At 38.1% G+C, this 21,031-nt stretch overlaps 1 protein-coding gene across 1 annotated transcript in view; it reads left to right on the top strand.

Moving 5' to 3' along the window:
• Positions 1 to 21,031, top strand: part of LOC137291809 (multiple PDZ domain protein-like) — a 256,863-nt gene that overhangs the window by 69,426 nt on the left and 166,406 nt on the right. Inside the window, exon 6 of the mRNA XM_067823344.1 lies at positions 11,282 to 11,549. Coding sequence (XP_067679445.1) covers positions 11,282 to 11,549 — 268 coding nt within the window. The remainder of the gene's footprint in view (positions 1 to 11,281; positions 11,550 to 21,031) is intronic.

Below are 21,031 nucleotides of genomic sequence, written 5' to 3'. Positions count from 1 at the left end.
TTGAGGATCTTCATCAGATGGGGCTTTATTCTGCAAGATGTGTACTCAATCACTCACTCATTGACCCACCCACCCACCTACTCACTCACTCACCCACCCACCAACTCTAGCAGTGACAAGATGCTCAGGGTTGATCATCAGACTGTCCAGATGCTGTAATGATGCCACAGCTGACATGTTCAGCTTGGCCCTGTGTAACATTTGAACTAAAACTGTAAGTCCTTGCATGGTTTCATACATATTGGAGGACTTGTACTACATTTCAAAGTGGGGATTGAAGTGCGGAATTATTCCCTAATTTTTCTCTAAGCCCATGAATCTTTAACTGTGACATTGTCAAGAGTGCATTCAGTGTAGAAATTGTGTTATCCTCATCCTCAAGACCAGCACTCTCATTTGGGAACAATATCAATCTGTGCAGTTTGCAATTCCTAAAAGTGATCCCACAAGATTTGCGTATGTTCAGTATCTGTCAGAGTAAGTAATTTGGCACAGTATGTTGAAGATCTTAACCCCAAAACCAAACCTGTAACATCTTCCATTGATGGTGATGGTAAACAATTGATTTTTCATTGTTCAAGAACAGCTTGTGGACTGGCTGTTTCACAGCTGTGTTAGAGTTTACTGCCCTTTTATACTGCCACCACAAGGGGGAGCTGTGCAAGAGCTGAATCGGATCACTTGCACCTTCATTTCAATCTTTAATGGATTGTGACTGATCAATTTCTTAATACAAGTGTAGGGTCAGGGGAACGTCTGCTTCTTGTTCTGAATGAGGTGTAAGGTTCATCCTGAGATCTGCCACTGAACAGTAGAACACCATATACTGGCAGTTATCACTGGATTGCTTCTTTTATAACTGGATGCAGACAAACCAGGAAAATGATGCTTGCAATTTGGTTCTTGAAAAAGATTTAATCAAGGATTTATCGTTTCAAAATGTTCGGTTGCTTTACGACTGAAATGAAGGAAATAGTAGAGGGTCTGAAAATTCTGATGAGATTGTATTTTTACCAGTTTTTTTTCTGTCTTAACATAATCAAATTTTGAACTGATTTAGAATTTCTTTGAAAATTTGTGACACTGAGAGTATTCGGTGATTTGTTCCTTTTATCCAGTCATTCGGTGTACTAATTGATGTGGGAAGTGTGAATGTTATGGCACCAGACATTGTTTAATGCCATTTCCCTCAAGTTTCTTCATTGGAATCTTATGAGAAACCTCTGACAGAATTATCAGTAGCAGAGGGAAAATAAACTCTTCAGACTGTCTTCTCTTTCACAAGCAAATTAAATCCATGTTTAAATGGTTCTTGGTTTTTAAGCACTTCAGATTATTGAAAGCTCTGCATCCCATGTAGTTTCATCTGACAAACAGAATATGAAAGTTTCGATGCTCATATCTTCTGGGAAGAAGTAAACAAGTCCTTGCAAGTGGTTTATTAATAATCACATGAATATCAACTGTTTTATTAGCCATTTTGTGTGTTATTTTTGGGATACAGTAATGAAAGGTTCAGGAGAGTAGGATTTTTTTGCTCAGCAGGACCGTTTAGTTTCTATAACATATTGATAATAGCCTTGCTCTAAAGCCATAGTACCGTAGCTTCATGATAATGGAATTATAAAGTTGCCCAGGGATTTGATGGTTTCAAAATATGCCTAGACATGGTTTCTGTTCAACATTTGCATGATATCTGAATAGCGAGATGAAACTGAATTATACAAATAAGCCTGTGGGAAAGTCGTGTATATTCACAAATGTGATATTGCTTGTTGATTCTAATTTCTACTTTGGGATGATGACTTTGTTCAGTATTTCATGTTTGAAATAGATTCTCAGAAATGTTTAATCTCATTACTTGAGTAAGCAGTAATCTGGTATCATAGTCGACAATGGTTATATGAATATTGATAGGTTTAAGTAAGAGTTGACTGGCTATACAAGTAGTGATCTTCAGGCTTGAGTCGTCGCTTACCGGTAGTTGAGATTGGTTGTTTGAATGCTGATAGTTAGATTTAAGTCAGAGTTGACTGGCTATACAAGTAGTGATCTTTAGGCTTGAGTCGTCACATACTGGTAGTTGACAATGGTTATTTGAATACTGATAGGTTTAAGTCAGAGTTGACTGGCTTTGGAAGTACTGATGACCAAATTTGAGACAGAGTTGACAATAGTTATATAAAAACTGCTACTTACGTCTAAGTCGGACATGACTGCTTTTATAAGCTGGTTGGTTGGTTTGTTGTAATGCTGCTTTCAGCTGTCTTCCAGCTATATGGTGGCACTCTGTAAATAATAGATTCTGGATGAGACAATCCGGTCAGCGAACCCTAATTAGTTTCCTTTTATGACAACCATGGATTGTTGAAGACAATTCTAACCCAGATTTTTATAGGTATGCTGTAGGCTGCATTAAAATAATTAAATGTTTCTCGGGCAAGTGACAAGGGTGGTAGGACTTTGTATTTTAATTTTTGATAGTAAAAAATGTGATGAGGGAGGAACGCATTTTATTTTTTCCTCACAGTAATACAGCTTGGGAAGTTTGGCATGTGTTAATGAGTGGTAGATTCAGTTACACTCATTCTTACAGACACTCATTCTTATAATGGACAAATGGATGATTGGGATGCGGCCAAGTCAAAATTATTATTTTAAAATGGCAATAAAAAATTGTTACACGCACAAATAAAGGTAACGTGCTGATGCCCGAGAAACATTTCACTTTTTTTATTTAGAATTATAAGTACTAATCTGCATGAGACAAGGTCTGCAGTGGTCATATTGATAGTGAAACTGTAGCTTCACACAGTTGACAAAAGTTTTCTTTTATGTACATATACACAAGTTTAAGACAAAGTAACAATGGTTTTATGAGTACTAGTATTCAAGTTAAGACATATTCCACAATGGCTATGCAAGTTCAGAAGCTCCTGGAATTGATTGGCAGTGACTGCTTCATCTCAGACCAGGCAGCTAGTTTGCTCAAGTGATAGTTAACATTCACCCACGTGGACAAATGTCAACATTACCCAAACTGCTCTAGTGATACCAGTCTCGACTATTGACCAAGTCCTAACTGTAGGAGCTACTCCAGTGGTAGTAGAATGACCTCCACAGACTCCAGACTGGTAAGAGACTGATAGAGTCATATCCATTAATCATTAGCACACACATGTTGAGGAACACAATCCTTAATTGCTGTTGCTTCCGTTTTGTCTCCCAGTGCAGGCAGACCAGTTACCATAATATGTTGAAGATTCATTCACATTTACACAATAGTAACTCAACTAGATTCCATGACTAAAGGCACTGTAGGGAGTTAGTAGAAGAATTGGTTCTCTTGTCCCTCCTATTACGCCTCCCCCTGGGGATTCAGCATAATATGAATTGGACATGGATGGATTCCGGCAGCTGTGGCCTGAGTCCTAGTCAACTAAGCAGTGTTATGCTGGCTGTCATGTGTTCATGTCAAAGAATGGGACTTATTATAATCTTAGTGCCACTGTCATAAGTCTGTGTTAAAGTAAGGAGTTACGACACTCTTAGCACTAAGACTGTCATAAATCTGTGATCAGCTATGAGAGATTAGTAGTCTTTGTGATAAGACCATAATAATTCTTTGTTGAAGTATGGGAAATAGGACAGTAAGGGTACTTCAAATGTTTGGAGTATTTGGGCCGTATTTATGTATTGGCTCCATCCAAACTGACCTGCAGGTTGACATGATGGTTGAACATATACTGGTTTGTATTCAGAGCCATGTTGTTTACAGGTTTTGAAGAAGGCTGAAAGAATGTACTTGTTGTTGATCAAATCAAAGCAAAGTAAATTAAACAAGAGTTTATTGTTGATAGAGTTACAGGATATAGATCTCTGGTCTCACTGAGGACTTAACACATTTTCAGGTTTTACTGTATAAACAGCTGTGTGAGTTTGTACAACCAAGGCAACAGATTGACAACATGAGTTATTCGTGTGATCAAGCATCAAAAAAACTTGTAAACGTTTGTTAAAGTTTTTCATGTTTACAGCTCTGAATACTTGCTGTTGAGCTTCAGTTCAGTTCAGATCATTATGTAAATACGGAATATGAATTTAATTGATTTTGAAGGTTTTTACAACAGATGTGTTGCTACTGTGATTGTGTGACAGTTAGTGAGGGATGGCACATCATGGCTAGGTTATCACTTTGACTGTCATGGATATATATTGAAATAATGGAATCATAAGATCAATGGTGCCTACATTGTGTTGTGTTGATATAAATATCTCCCTAGACAGTATGGAACTAGGCACTGACTGAGTGTGTCTTCATGACTGATGGTGTTCACACGGTTGACCACTATCTCTTAATTCTATTGTATACAGCCTGTCGTTATGTAGTGTTATATTCAGATTGCTTAGGCAATAAAGAACATTATAAACTGACAGTGACCTCACTTTATTGTCGTTCTCCACAGGGCATTATCTTAATAATGTCCCTCTGTCATGGGCATTATCTTGATAATGTCTGTTTGCCCCAGGCATTGTTTTAATAACGTCACTTGAAGATTGATATGACGTTGTCTTGCCATCACTGAATATGATTATAAGTCACCTGGTTTTGAACCTACAATCCTTATCTTACTAACTTGGCAGTTTTATCCATTAGGCTAAGATGGATTGCTGTGAAGAAAGAGGTTGTTGCTCGCTCTGAACCATGTGTTCCACGCAAAACAGGTGTGGGCAGCGCACATGCAGGGTACAGGTAGCACATGTGAAACATGTGCATTGCATATGCAATTCAAGGCCCCTGCTACCAGGTTCATCCCAGTTAATTTCATCAGTTAAGACCAAATATTGAAATTATATTTAAAGCATGATTACACAATGCCATTTAGAAAGTGGTCAAATGTAACATATGTTATATTTGGAATTACACTTTCTTGGTAAAGTGCAAAAACCTTTTTAATCATACTGATTAATTGGATTAGTGAAGTACAAAAACTTTTTAATAATAGCGATTAATTGTAACGGCTCCCACGGCTGAAAACTATTATTAGACAATGCCATTTAGAGAGTGGTCAAATGTGTTATATGTTATATTTTGGATTTTGGACTACCAGTTGTCTGGCTTTCATTTTTGTGGAAGTTACGGTGGCTGAGCAGGAAAGGCAGCTGACTTTGTGTGCTGGCGATAAGGTGCCTGACTCTGAGGATGGGCGGTTCGAATTCCATATGGATGTGAACTGAAAAAAAGTACGAGAATTTGTACTTTACTAAGAAAGTGTAATCCCAAATGCACCATGTTTCATATCTAAAGTGCATCTTCGGTTGGTTTATAAATTGTATGTAATATGACCTGTGGACATAAATGAGAAGAAAGCCCTTTTCCTGTGGATAATGCTCACGGGTCATGTTACATCTTACACGCAACTTTTAGGTAATCAGTTACATACAATCTGGCTGTTATAGCACAAAAGTTGCAGGTTGATAGATGACTTACCTGTTGACCAGAGTGGCAATATGTAACATTGATATATATATTTATCATACAGTGGATATTGTTCTTGGCAGGATTAAGTCAATGGATGTTTTCGGTATCCGTTGGTGTCATATACAGATACCGATGCAAATAAGGCAGGCCATATGCAAATTTTAGGGACTACTTTCACAGTGTAAACAAACATTGCGTCAAGGATCAGTGATCGTGTCCGGATTGATGGCCATGGTTACGGTACTGTCAGTCCTTTGATCCCAGAAAATTTGTGTCTGGTTATGATAGATGGAGTAGATTAAGAAGCAAAGATAGAAATCCATACGCTTGCAAAGATGCCAGAGACAGTTTCCCGACCGACTGTCAGTGTTAGCGAGAGGATGTCATAGGAATCCAGGTGCACAATGTCACGCGAACATTAAAGTGTATTTGGTGTTCAAAAGGGTAATTGAAATTTTCTGAAATTCTACATGAGGTTTTTGGTTATTTTTTAAATGTAAGCTAAGATTTGTTGACAGCAATGCACTTTTTAACAAAAAAAGTGTACCGGGAACTAGATGACGTAATGCACTCAAATTGGTGATCAGTACAAACTTGCTTCTCCGAGCTTGTGACATCACGTATTACTATGCACATATTTGTGGCGTCATAGATATGCAGGCACATCCCATGAAATGTAGTTTCATGATCTGCGGCAAATGAAATCACATTTTTAAATTATAAAGTCAGAATGACATTGTATGATAAATAGGTTATCACGCGAGTGTGTTTGGGGATGGTTAATATCCTGCATTTGGAAAAAACAATATGTATTTAGCTCGCCAACATACAATGTTTATTCCTAATGCAGGATATTAACATCTCCAAATACACTCGCACGATAACCTATATATACATACACTCATAGAAGCAAATAAGGGAACACATGAAAGTACAGGTGTTTATTTCCTTCCAGAATTTACTCCCAGAGCAATACATGCCATGTGAAGAAACCTGGAAAAGGATAAACAAACACTTGTACTTTCATGTGTTCCCATATTTGTTTCCATGAGTGTATATATATAATAGTCTGTCTCACATTCCTTGAATGACATTATTTTCCCTACAGGTTATCCTTCTCTGCAGTGAGGCAAGTCTAGATTTCTCCATTTTCCTTGGTCTCCCTGGGAATCTTTGTTATAATCATCACATATATCAAGGATCCATTTATATAATTTCCACAATTACTGTGCCTTTTAAGCCACATGGTATCTGCTTAGCAAAGACTGATTACATTCCAGTAACGGCAAATTGTCTGGGTAACAGTTTCTTATATTTCATGAGTGCTGGACATTGGTACAGGAATCTGCATTGAAATGCCACAAATGCTTATGGCCATTATTCCGAACGTCCAAACTTCCTAAATTCCACTGAAAGAAGTGATCTGCGAACTGCATTGGAAGTGTTGTTCATGTGGAACAGCCAGCTCTGACACTGTTAATAATAGACATATATAATACCTACCCAAACTTACAGCTATATGTGTTCCTTTTTATGCTCAAAAATACATCGTGAAAGGGGGTTCGCGCTGTTGTCAATACTGGTGAATAATGGATTATGTCTTATTGTTTTAAAAGCATTTTTCATGTTGAACATATGAAATATTTCTTCTTATTATATTGAAAAACAAAAACAATTGCTAAAAACATGAACGTTTCATTGACTGTAGAAAATAAACTGACCACAAATATTTTGATGGATGAAAGTGTTTCTTTCTGGTTTGGTACCACAAAGAGAAGACATTTCATTGTCAACAGTATGTCTCTGCAGCTAGTACATCAAACATGATGAAATAAAACAATGGATATTGTCTTGTGTGACTACTCCTAGACACAAGATAAGTTTTATTAGAAACATTAAAAAGTGGAAATTACATAGGAGGAATAAAAGAAAGCATTATTCCATAAATATGCAAGTATAGAGGCATGTATAAAACCTTTTCCATCTTTGGCCGACATTTTGCTTCAGACTTGACAGAGTAATTTGATGTAGAAATGATCTAAGATTACTTCACAGGACCCCCTGGTGAAATCAAATCATGTTAGAGTTTGGAAACTGTGCATCTTTTAGGTTGTTTCTGGTCTTATTAGAAATATACATGCAGTGATATTGTGTTGGCAGTGTTTACGAGCGAGAGAACGACACCCTCTCTCACACTATAGAAGAATTATTACACCTAGTTTATCATAACGAGCATCAGATATACCAGAAGTTCTTTTTTATGACTTTGTGTAATCAATATTGTGTTGTTTGGGAGCTATCATTGATTTCTGTCCTTTGAAGATAACAAAAGTTTGCTGTATGCAAATATGAAGAAAATTGGTTATGACGCTATGGTGATCCATTAGGTATCACTTTACATGTTCTGAGGACTGTACGGTGATATTCAGTACATTTGAATGGACATTTGAAATGGATTTTGAATAAAATACTGCTTTATAAAGTAAAGGAATTTGATAGCTGGATTTATTAATTGCCTACTGCAGATATTTTGAGTGATTGAGTGAGATGAGAGATCGATAGGCCATTCTCTGAGCATAATGGACAAAGAGGTCATGCATAAGGAAGTGTAGCAGGGGTAATCATTTACATGTTTGGAAACAGATGAATAGGCAGAAGATGGAAAGAGGAAAACTAATGGAGGGGAGTAGGGGTAACTATGGAAAAATAGAGAAAATGGAAACAGGGATTAATGTGGAAATGGGACAATATATGCTGAAACACTGGATTTTGATTCAATATAAGTAACAAGTGACTGGAAGCATTTGTCCCAAAGTGACACTGAGGGCGAGGACATATTTTTGCATTTAAGTCTTTGAAGGGCATTTAGAAGTGAGATACATAAGAATGAAGATTTTTATGGATATCAACTTCGTTGTGGTCTCACAATAAAGAAGTTGATATCCATAAAAATCTTCATTCTTTTTTTTGCATTGTTGCTTATTTTTAAGTCTTACTGCCATATATCTTTCTTTTGTTCTCTATCAGTTTGTGAAAAAGTTATCTCCAAAATACCATTTTTTTCATATTCTTTAAGTACATATGGTAATTCATGTCCACTTTATGGACACGTCTTGAAAAAAAAAAAAAAATTTCCGAAGAAATTTGTTCTTCTGGTACATTATGTTTTGAATGAGAAAATTTGTTACACTTCTTCATCAAGCTCCTTGACCCCATCTGAAATGGTCAGACTGTGAGCACCAATATCTCGTAAGCACCGGACCAGTTAGTTGAACAGTGGAGGAGGACAGTTGAAGGCAAGACAATTTTTACCAGGCTCTGAAACCTTCCAGCTCTGTGGATGTAGCAGTGAAAAGGAGTGTTATTGTAGTCCTACAAAGCAGCCCTGAGAGATCAACAGGGACAGGAACACCAATTTCCTGCTGTGGCTTGTGCATTAATCCTCAGGCCAGGCATGGAAGGACCAGAAGTATTCTGTGATTGCCAAAATATGAGCAAGGTTAAACCACCCACTCATGGCCAGTCAGTTTTGTTAAAACAGTTTGTAGCATTATGTGCGGAGAGTGCAAGTTCATCCATCTGAGATTTCAGTAAATCCTCTATTGACTGAAATATGACCAAAATATGACCTAGATATTCTGAAGATCATAATGCACTCATGCACAGTTTTGTTCAAACAGTTTATGGTACTGTGATGTTGATGTTGCAAGAACACTCTTGAGAAATGTGTAGCAAACCACTCCAAGTTGACTCAAAGGAGACCAGCTTCACCAAGATATCTCAAGACGATATCATAACCAGTGAACTGTATTGAAACAGTGTGCTGTACCTATTGTGCTGGTGGTGAATGATCAGTAATTTAAGTCCAATGATCATTTGATTGAAACTTTTTATCCCCCCCAGCATGTAATGCGAGATGTGTTTCGTTTCCTGAGCAGAACTCAAAAACTGTTCTATATTTTTCTGCAAAACTTGGTAGATATATCAATTAGAACCCAAAATGGTGCCTTTTACTATTTACAGGTTTTTGGGATTTATTATGTTCTCGGTTTCCATGGAAACGTTTCGGACATAGTCTCAAAAGTGAGAGGTGTGTTTTGTTTCTGGAGCACATCTCAAAAACTTTGTAATATCTGTCAGCAAAAGTTGTTAGATATGTATGGCAGATCCCAAAGTGGTGCCTTTTGCTCTTTACAGGTTTTTGTGATTTATGATTTTCTCCGTTTCCATGGAAATGTTTCGGACTTTGTCTCAAAATAGAGGGATGAACTTTGTTTCCGGAGCAGAACTCAAAAACCGTTCAATATTTTTCTGCAAAACTGGGTAGATATGTGTGTCAGACCCCAAAGTGGTGCCTTTTGCTACTTACAGGTTTTTGTGATATATTATTTTCACTGTTTCAGTGGAAACATTTCGGACTTACTCCCAAATGTGAGAGGTGTGTTTCGTTTCCGAACCAGAACTTAAAAACTTCTTAATATCTGTCAGTAAAACTTGGTAGATATATGTGTCAGACCCCAAAGTGGTGCCTTTCAGTATTTACAGGTTTTTGTGATGTATTATTTTCTTGGTTCCATGAACATGTTGCGGACTTCATTTCCGGAGCACAACTCCTAAAACCATTTCATATCTTTCAAAAGATCTTGGCAGATATATGAGACAGATCTTGAAATGGTGACTTTTTCTGATTACAGATGTATGGCATTTATATTTTTCATGAATTCCATGGAAACAGTTCAGACTTGGTCTAAAATCACCATAAGTAACTGTCAGATGATTTGTCCTTTCAAATATGTGGGTCCCAGGGGGTTATGTCATCTTCTGATGATCTTGTTTGAGCAAGGGAGAATGTAGTGTAAATGAAACACATACATTGTACTTATTTATATCCACACATTCATGTCATTGAACTTTATTGTGGTACAGAATATGATGGTGGTGAATGACTGATTGATTGACATAGTTCATCTTGTGTGTGAAGGTACAGGTGGTGTTTAAGAGGGAATTTCAAAAGGGTTGTGCTTATGTTTACCATCATTGTTGGAGTAAGGAGATTTGTGAATCAATCTATGTACATGAAGATTTGGTTTTGTGTCATCATCTTGATAGGGAACAAATAGTCACTGAGCTTGCTTTAGAGAATTCCATGTGTACTTATATATTTATAAGGAAGTTACGGGCTTGCCAGTGACATAGTTCCTTTGTCAGACAAAGGTCAGGGTTAGACCTGATGCTTCTCATAAAAGGTGACTTATTAAGTTCCTGGCTGACTTGGTTGATACATGCCATCGGTTCCCAACTGAGTAGATCAATGTTGATACTTTTGATCACTGGATTGTCTGGTCCAGAGTATTATTCGATTATTTACAGACTGCCACCATATAGCTGGAATAATACTGAGTATGGTGTGAAACTAAACTAACTCACAGTGTATTCACTAGACTAAGGCTTAGTTTCTGAATATCTATAATTTTGATTGTAACAAACAAACCCATTTTAATTGAAAAGGAGACCCAAGGAGAACAGGGATTCAGAACCTGTGGAAATCTAGACTTGCTTCATTTTAAGGCTTTAGCACTACAGAAAAACCTTGGCATTAGGTAAAATAATGTGGTTCGGGGACAGACTATGTATTGACCAGTGTATTGCATTTTAGAAACTACCATTATTCTCGTGGACATTTATCTTAAAAACCATGTCACCCTTTTAAAAGTAGCTTGTATAAATGATTACAGTAACTCAAAAAAGAAAGGTTGATTCTTCTAACTAGGTTTCTTATTCCAGTTCTTGTGTTTTCAGAGATGGGCGCCTACGGGAGGGAGACCAAATTCTTGCCATCGATGGTCAGCCTCTAGACATCTCCCATACTGAGGCTATACGCATTCTTCAAAACGCCCAGGGATTGGTGGAGATCGTTGTTGCCAGGGGACCAATCAGTGGCGAGTCTGAGCAAGTTACTGGTGAAGAGGAGGTTAACGTTGACGGAGAAGAACCAATTGAAAAGGCGGAAGATCGCCAGGAAGAAGCTCTCCCTCCCACTGGCCTTGACAAGTCTTCAGACATGGTGGTAAGTTGTATAATTGACATTGTTAATTGTCCCCAGTGGCAATTCTGACACACAAAACCTCCCAGTGCTCACACCTGTTGTTGCATGCGTGAATGTAGCCATTAAGAATTGCTAGTGAATAGCACTTAAAAGTGTCAACAGTTGGTGTTGGTCAACTGTTAGTGGAGGTCTGTTTGTTTGCTGTGTCACTGCTCACAGCTTGTTTTGCATGCTCACACTTTCGGCCTCTGGTTTGATCGCCATCCAAAGTCCAGTTATGTAGCAGTAAAATCACTGAGTAAATTCTGTATTGGATCTGAGAAGAAAATAGGATTTTGATGTGTTTTCAAATTCATCTGGTTCGACTCTTTTTTTGTTTGTATGTGAAATGCTCTGTCCTAGTACCTTCTGTGGACAGTTTGAATGAAGGGACATTGCAGTCATCCTGCTACATGCATTAGTCTGGGGTTATTTTTTCATCCTCACAAGGTTGTGATTAAACAGATTTAATTATAGTTGCTGGCTTTTCTTGTTTGAAGTTGTCTGGAAGGCACTGTGATTCACTATACAGAACCACCAACAATCTTGTCCTGCATGTAATATGTTCTAGTCCTAGCTCATTATCATGTCAAGTGTCACAGTTCTCTGACTGTCTCCCTCAGTCAGAAACAGATGCTTATATATGACAGTCCTGGTTCAGTCATAATGTTTCTTGTTTTATCAGAGGGTTTCTCTTAGGACTGTTATCGTTTCAGCCAAGGCAGATGACCAATGAAAACCATAAATGTCATAGACAGTAATTAATGGAAGTGACAAAGAGAGACAGGGTGGCTCACAAGACAATGTACAGGGTACTGCGGTAGTGATAAAGTTAAAGAATACAGATTGAACAAAAAAAAATAAATCTCATGTGGCTTGGCTACATAGGTTTTAGTTTTTAGAAATATTTGGATGATTGCTGTCCTGAAGTAGACACTATAACAGAATGTCTAGAGTCTGAATTTTGTATGAAGTAGATGAGTTGAAAGAATATCCGAAACTGATGGGAAATTACCAGAATTCTTCCAGAATTCATAATTTACACAGTATATTGAGTTTTGAGGCCGATAGAAAGTTGAAGGTTTGTGTTATTTGATATCCCTGGTGATTCTTATTTTTCATGTGAATCCATTTATTCCCTGTTCAGCCAATAGCATGGCCAGCTGTCAGGAGAAACACTCCTGGGAAGATGACTTTGACAAGTTTCCACATTTGCTTCACCTTCAGTACACAATAAGGAAAATTTCCTGTAGTTTAATTGCTCCCATAAATGCTCAGTAATACTACAGAAAAAAACCCATCTTTACGGAAATGCATGTTGTCAGTTGCCTCAGTCTATTTGCTGGTGGTGGTGGAGGGTGGTGCTGCTGATGAAGAAGGCGGTACTAATGTTGGTGTGAGTGATGCTGATGGTGGAGAGGATGGTGCTGATGGTGGCGACAGTGGTACTGATGGTGATAAGAGCAGGGCTGATGGTGATGATGTTGAATGAATGAATGAATGAATGAATGAATGGTGCCGATGGTGATGAGAGCAGGGATGATGGTGATGATGTTGAATGAATGAATGGTGCCGATGGTGATGAGAGCAGGGATGATGGTGATGATGATGAATGAATTAGTGGTGCTGATGGTGATGAGAAAAGGGCTGATGGTGACGAGAGCAGGGCTGATGGTGATGAAGTTGGGGTTAATATTGGTGAGAATGGTGCTTGTGGTGATGAGAGCAGGGCTGATGGTGATGAGAGCAAGCCTGATGGTGATGAAGTTGGGGTTAATGTTGGTGAGAATGGTGCTGATGGTGATGAGAGCAGGGCTGATGGTGATGAGAGCAAGGCTGATGTTGATGAGAGCAGGGCTGATGGTGATGAGTGCAGGGCTGATGGTGATGAGAGCAGGGCTGATGGTGATGAGAGCAGGCTGATTGATGGTGATGATGTGGTTAATGTTGGTGAGAGTGGTGCTGATGGCAGTGAGAGTGATGCAGATGGCAGTGGTGGTGAGACTGGTGTTGATGACGGTGAGAATTCTGGTGATGCTGCTCCAGATATTTTGAGTTGAGGTTGTGTACCAGTATTATTTTTTGCAAAAGCTTTATGTGATTGATTACAATGGCAACAACAATAGACAGGACAAAACTGCCTCTGCCACTTCTCAGAAAATGCTCACAGGTCTCTGTAACCTAGCTATGTTTGATGAAGTCATCATGACCTTATTTGTTTGTTCAGATTTCCAAGCTGTCTCATTTTATGCTCAATAGTCTTAATACTGTTAACTTGAGCATTTGTTAGTTTCATGAAATGGAAATATGGGCGAAAGGTGACTCAGTTGTAAATGTGGGTGGAATCTGTTCTTCTGAGTGTTTTGCTGTCAACTGGAGTATGATATGTCAAGAAAATCACAGCACAACTCTCTTCCAAAATTATTTCATATCTGTGGAAACTGTTTTCTGTGAAAATGTTCTTCTTGAAAACCTTTTCAAAAAGGTTGCTGAAGGTCCCTATCTCTTCCAGTCCAACATATCTTCATAGGATCAGAAATAATTCCGTGTGAAAGCAAACCTTGCAATCAATTGAAATAAAATCTATTTGAACTTTGACAGTAAATAAATGAAAAAAATATATTACACTAACATTTCTGGAGTTCAATCAGTACCTCATCTTCAGTTCCACTGGTCTGGAGAAAATCAAAGATTCTTTCAAAATCTTGAGGTCTAGTTTCGCGATCCATTACAGGCAGATTGATTACAAAAAAATATTGCACAGGAACACCCCACTGATACTATTGTGTGTGAAAATGGTCTGAAGACATTTCAACTGCTCATCCTCGGAACCAATTAGGAAAAAGCAGCTTTTTCACAGCGCTCAACAGGCGTAATTAGGATGGTGAATTGTCAGTGGCCAAAAGTAATGGACACTATGTTACAACATGTTGCTTCAAACTCTATACTTCTGTTTTCCGAATGGTAATTATTTTGCCTTGGACGTATTGATCCAAGGATGAATTATCTGAAAGGTTGGATATCCATGAAAAAAGGAACAGTTTGTTGGTGGACTTGAGTTGAAATGGTAGCTTGAAAAACATCATTTTGAACAATTGGATCAAGGATGATGAACACTGTGCTAAGAGTATCTTATACAGAATTCTTGATCAGTTTTGTTTAGTTTTTAATCAGGAAAAAGGAATCTTTTCAGTTACAGTTGTGACTTTGAGATTTGAAAGACGACATATAAAACTGTCAGTGTGAGGTCAAATGGTTATTTCTTGTCTATAGTCATATGTTCAAGTCAACAGAACATGTTATGATTTTCAAGTAGGTTTTAACAGAGCACCACAACTGGGAAGACAGTAAAGCTTCTGCTTAAAGACACAACTTGTATCTGTTCTTTCTTCAATGGTTCTTATAATAGGATCACACTGATTTAGCTACAGCTGATTCAGGAAATTTTTAAAGATTAATATTTTCAAAAATTCATTGTGTATTAATACATAAATAAACTTTGAAGCAGATTTTTTGAAGATTCAGACAGACTTATGGCCCTTTATGATGTCACTTGCTATGACTTGCTTCTATTTTGGATACAATGAAGTCCAAAAAATTCAAGTATTCAATTTTGTTAAGTGAAATTTGTTTGAGTATTTATTGAAATTTTAGAAGAAAATCAATGTTGGAATGTGAGAATGTTTGAAACCTTGTACAATAAAACCAATTTACATAATTTTAAGATTCATGAATCAAAATACCATCACAAATAGTTGCTTTTAATGTAATCTCTTAAGCCTAATGGATGGGAATATTCAAACTTTCTTAACACTTGAAGCATTAAAATGTGCAGAAAAATAAGCAATTTTACCTCATGTTAAGTTGGACATATTCATTAGAACTGTGACGATATATCCTAGTATCGATAATCGTGACATTGAACGATAAATATATCGATACTTTTTTTTAGTACCATGATATGTATCATTGACCTGAAAATTGTTAATGGTCACTAGAAATTGATGGTTATGTCAATATTTACACTGTTACATGATATCAACATATATGTTTCTAAAGAAAATAGCTGAAGATAGCATGTGTGATGTGTATCGAATCTCATTGTATCATTCCCAAATATCGTGATATGAATCGTATCATGAATTTTCTGTATCGTCACACCTCTAATATTCATCATCTTCCATCTTAGTTTTCTTGCATAATTGATCAGAGGTAATAACATTTTGTTCATGTACTTTATACAGTCCATGGTAAACCCTCCTTTGCATAAGCATTAATTTTTAAGCATAAGTAACAGGATCCAGTTGAATTGTTGTTGTTGAGAAAAGTTATGTACAAAGTGTACTTAAGGTGTATGTAAGTGTTTGTCTTACTTCACCTATATATGTCCTCTGCTTACAAGTGAGTAACATTTTCTGTGTTACCCACTGGGAATCCCGAAGTGTGGGAGTTTTATTTGGTATTTTGTGCTAGTAGTACATCTTATTATGATCTTTGTAAGATAAATACATAGTTCACTGGTCATGGGGCCCAGGGAACATAAACAAACATGGAGGGTACATCAACTCATGCTCCCTTTGTGACCAGTGAACACCTTACAATGTAACTGTCCATGGGCTTTGCTTCAGGACTTAAGTTCAACTGTACATGTTCTTCACAGTGAAGATACTATATCTTTCAAGCCAGATGACCGCATAAGGTAGTTCCTTCACTTCATTACCACAGACACCAGTGGTTGTATGTCCCGTGAAGGTCCTGGGGTAGAATAGGCCTTCAGCAACCCATGCTTGCCATAAAAGGCGACTGTGGTTGTCGTAAGAGGCGACTATCGGGATCGCGTGGTCAGGTTCACGGACACATGTCATCGGTTCCCAATTGTGCAGATCGATGCACATGTTGTTGATCACTGGATTGTCTGGTCCAGACACAGACACCAGTGGTTGTATGATGATACCAAGGCAATTCACTGCTCATGTTTCGGGGTGTGTCAGCACAATACTTTGTTCTTGGGTTTCATCAAAGTGGTGGTGGTGGGGTAGCCTAGTGGTTAAGGCGTTCACTCATTGCACCGAAGACCCGGATTCGATTCCCCACATGGGCACAATGTGTCTTCCTGACATGATGTTTCTTGGAATATTGCTAAAAGTGATGTAAAACTAAATTCACTCACTTGCTTACTTTCCGAAGTGGCCTACATCTACATCCTGCATCATTTTGGTCTTTCCTCCTCCATGTAGACCGTCAGTAACCCATTCTTAACGTAAGAGGCGACTAACGGGATCGGGTGGTCAGGTTCGCTGACTTGGTTTACTCATGTCATCATATCCCAATTGCGTAGAATGATGGTCATGCTGTTGATCACTGGATTGTCTGGTCCAGACTTGACTATTTACAGACTGGCGCCATACAGCTTGAATTTTGGTAAGTGCTGTGTTGAGCAACAAACCAGCCCTGTTGTAGTTATGGTTTGATTTCCCCTTTAAATATGCCACACTCATTGTCCGCTTTACTGACAAAGTAAACCTGTGCTACCCTTGGAGATTACACAGCAACATGACTAATCCAGCAGTATGAAGGCAGGGGACACCAGACACTGTGGGCTTCACACATTGGGGAATTCAACCCAGGCCCTCTGCATGACGAGCCAGCACCAATTTGTCCAGACAAGCTCAGTGGCTGATGTTAAGTTTAAGTATCAGTGAAAAAAAATGCTTAACTTTATGAGCATGCTCAGAATGTTAACCCACCCCAACCCCCCAAAAATTGACAGTTTCCACATTTTCCACAAGGACTCCTTGTTTCCATTGTGTCCAGTGTGTAGATAGGTGCTCAACCACCTGTTGTCTGTCAAAAATAAAATTCCTCGGTAAGCTTGACTTGATTGAATTAGTGTAAGGAATGATCCCTCATGCAGTGTGTTGTTTGTTCTGACATGTGACATTTGGCCTCTACCCACCATCTTCTTCAATAATTATGTAAGTCAGAGTGTAGTTTTGATACTTGTGTGGCATCTACTCACTTGTTGATTGATTATTTAAACTTTTTAGGAGTTAACATGGTAGTCATATTTCACTTGAAATCCTGAGTACTTGCATCATGGTGTCTTGTTTGGTTAAAGATAAGGGGAGGTAACTACTGTTAGTACAGTAGACTTTGCAGTGGAAGGTGTTTGCGTTTGTTGGTAGAGTAACCTGAAATGAATCTTGTGTAGCATGTAAATTTCTAGTGAATAAAGTACATGCGTGTACCATTTTAGCAGTTTGGTGAATTGATGTGTCCAGAAATTGTAGGTCTGTGATCGGTGAAAGCAAAAACTAAACTGATTTGAAGATAAGTTATCACTTATTAAGTCTTTCCTGTTTTGGTAAGTGTAATTTTTTATTCTGGAATGTTACATGGCTACACATTTAACAACAGGTTCTACTGATGGATGTATGTTTGTTGTTTGAACTAATAATATTTTTAGGATTAAGCTTGATATGATTCATTCAACATTCAGTTCACATTCTCTTCTGTGCCATGATAAAGAACAATACAAACTTGCCTATTTTACTTTTGTTTGATATTAGGAGTGAAACTGTTGCTTTCTTGATTGATTTGATTATTAGTGATCTTTTGTTTTTGTACCAGTCTATTCATAAGTCATAAAAATGTGTCCATAACACATAGTGACAGTCACTTGATTGTGTGGTCCAAAAATGATTAGTTACAGACCTTTAGTGTGTAGCTGGAATTCAGCTGCGAGAACCAACATTGAACCATCTGTAATTCTGCCGAGAGAACCAAAATTGAACCTTCTATGAGTTTAGCAAATAGATCCACACTGATTTCCTGATATACTCCTGTACAAAACCTGTACACAGCTCCTGTCACTCTTTGCATAATGTCTCCTGACTCTAGCCAGGAATTTGCAACATGTATTCAATTCATGTAGACACTGTCCTCTGCTATGTTTTATGCAATGATGTATGACAAATTTGTTGAATGTGTTTAAGTAGAAACTTGCAAGGACTAAAGTATGACATCTGCATCAGATGTGACGTCTGTCAATTAAAATATTTGCACTATCATGATATTGCTGGCTGCTAATTGATCAGGTGAAGATTTATTGTTGTCTGGTCATGCCCTGACATGGGCCATAGAAATGCTCAGTCCACAAATGTAGACATACAAGATATATGTCTGAAATGTGAAAAAAAGCCCTGACATTTCATATTTGTCCACCATTTTGGTTGTGTGAAACAGGGATATGTGTTGCTGGATCAATATGCGACAAGGACTGAGAAATAACAAATTAACCTGGAGTCGATAACTTGAAAATTTCAGGGGAATTTTAAGGTTATCTTTTGTGATGTGGGAATAGAATTATCACCACAGTCTAGACGTAGAATGACTTATTGCTTTGTTGGTCCTCCATCTTGCCGCCTGCCGCTTGCAAGATCTCTGACTGTGTATTGATTGTGGTATTGTCAAGAGGGTTACAACTGAATAGCTTTCAAATTGTCGTGTTTTCACAGAATTCAACCCTCCGAACATGGACTGTCAGAATGAATTGATTTTAACGAATCAAACTAGTGCACGATTGAATTCAGAGGGATTTGATTGCAAGGAATGTCCCGGATCTGTTGATGTTTGCATCTCCATTTGAGCATGGGGACTGTCCATTACTTGAGAGTGTAGACCATGTAGATTCATCAGAGCTTAAACTGTGTCCTGTTCTCTCACCAGCTAATACAGGATGTCAATGAGCTCACAGTTGTCTAGAGTGTATAACAAAGTTAAAGGGATTCTGCCTGTTTAAATTGATTTTAACCCATTTAGAGAGACCTAATTCATAAGATTTGTGTTTGGAAATGGTGGTTGTGGTTGGTCATGCATTGTTAAGGAAATTAATGTTTAAGAAGGACCAGTTTTGGATTGATTGTTGCAGCATGTGTCTTTGAGTTTCAGAAATGTACATGGGCATGAACTAGTACTCTGCTTCCTATGTTGTGGCACAAACAGTGGGTGTCCAGGCTTGGCTTGCTTCATCGAGTGTCACTGGACACTCGTTGAAGGCAATGTTTATGTCAGTCACACTGCTGGTTTGTTTGAGTTCAGCAACATGCACAGTCTCACATATGTTGTTATGGTCAATTCTGGGTTCCTCATCAGGGTACTTTCACCATTCAGGGGCGGTATGGTAGGGTAGCCAAGGCATGCCGAAGATTCAGGTTCCATTCCCTTCATGCATATAATGTGTGAAACCGATTTCCATTGTCCCATTTCTGATATTGGTAGAATATTGCTAGAAGCGGCATAAAACCATACTCACTCTAACCATACAATATGAATTAAGTGATTTATTCTTACTTCAGAGAAGGTTAAGAAGTTCCTGATGATGACAGCATTGATGATGTTGTAGCGATGTTACTGGCAGTGATGGTGGTGTTTAATGATGATTGTACAAGATAGTCACCATCCACCGCACAGCATTATTGGTGGTAATGAAATATGCTTGAGAGACCTAGTGATCATGATGTGGTATCTGAAAAAAGTGGAGGGTAAATTGTATGTAAACTGAAAGAAACAGGAGAGCATCCCTTAAGACTCATACTTTTTACAACTGAAAGTATGTTATTTCTTCAGGAAAATTGAATATTGGAGAATCCAGTTTAACATTCACAAAACACACTCAGACAATCTTTATCAGTTTCCAAGACAGACATGACCTTGAAACCAACCACAAAAGATGATAAGTGTCTAGAAAGCTTATGGCAGAAATATATTGCTACATTCTCTGCAATATGATGACAAGCTTGGGGCTTCTATTTGAAAGTAGATATCAATTCGTAAGTGAAGTTATACCGATTTTCTGGCAATAAGGCATGTTGAATAGAAACAGGTTTGTCACGTCTGGACAAATACCTCTGGGAGTGCTGCAAGAAAAGAGTCGCCATGTCGACAACGTCAAGATTCTCCATTCCCCTTGAGTTTCCTGTATTTTACAATGAGATGCGGATGAAGCCAAGGGCTGGTGCCTGAGTTCAAATGTTGTCTGATTGTTACCCACAGAGAGTCAAACTTGAGACATGTTACTTCTTGTATGATTTATCCCACGATCTGCTTCCTGCAAGAAGCCATTATGTGATTGACTCTGTAAATTGGGATCCTTGGCATGTAGACGTCATTGTGTAGAGTTTCCTGTATTGGCAGGCAGCACAATGGTCGGGAAGGTCATCAGTCAGGTCTTCTTTCAGGTCTTCAGCTTCAGAAGTTGGAGTGTCTGCTTCTTGTTTTGAAGTTGTTCATCAAGTCTCAAGAAAATTCCCATTGGGCAGTTAAGAACATACAAGTCAAAGAATTGTTTTCGTTGTGCAGTTTTCATCTGCAGTATTTATGAGTAATTGGACATGAAGATTCATGCGGTCTTTTCCTCCTTGTTGTCCTTGATAGAGACTGTACTTCAGAAAGTGTCAAGGTAA

The sequence above is a fragment of the Haliotis asinina genome, chromosome 7 (genome assembly GCF_037392515.1).
Source record: "Haliotis asinina isolate JCU_RB_2024 chromosome 7, JCU_Hal_asi_v2, whole genome shotgun sequence".
Classification (NCBI taxonomy): domain Eukaryota; kingdom Metazoa; phylum Mollusca; class Gastropoda; order Lepetellida; family Haliotidae; genus Haliotis; species Haliotis asinina.
This window is presented reverse-complemented; position numbering and strand designations above follow the sequence as displayed.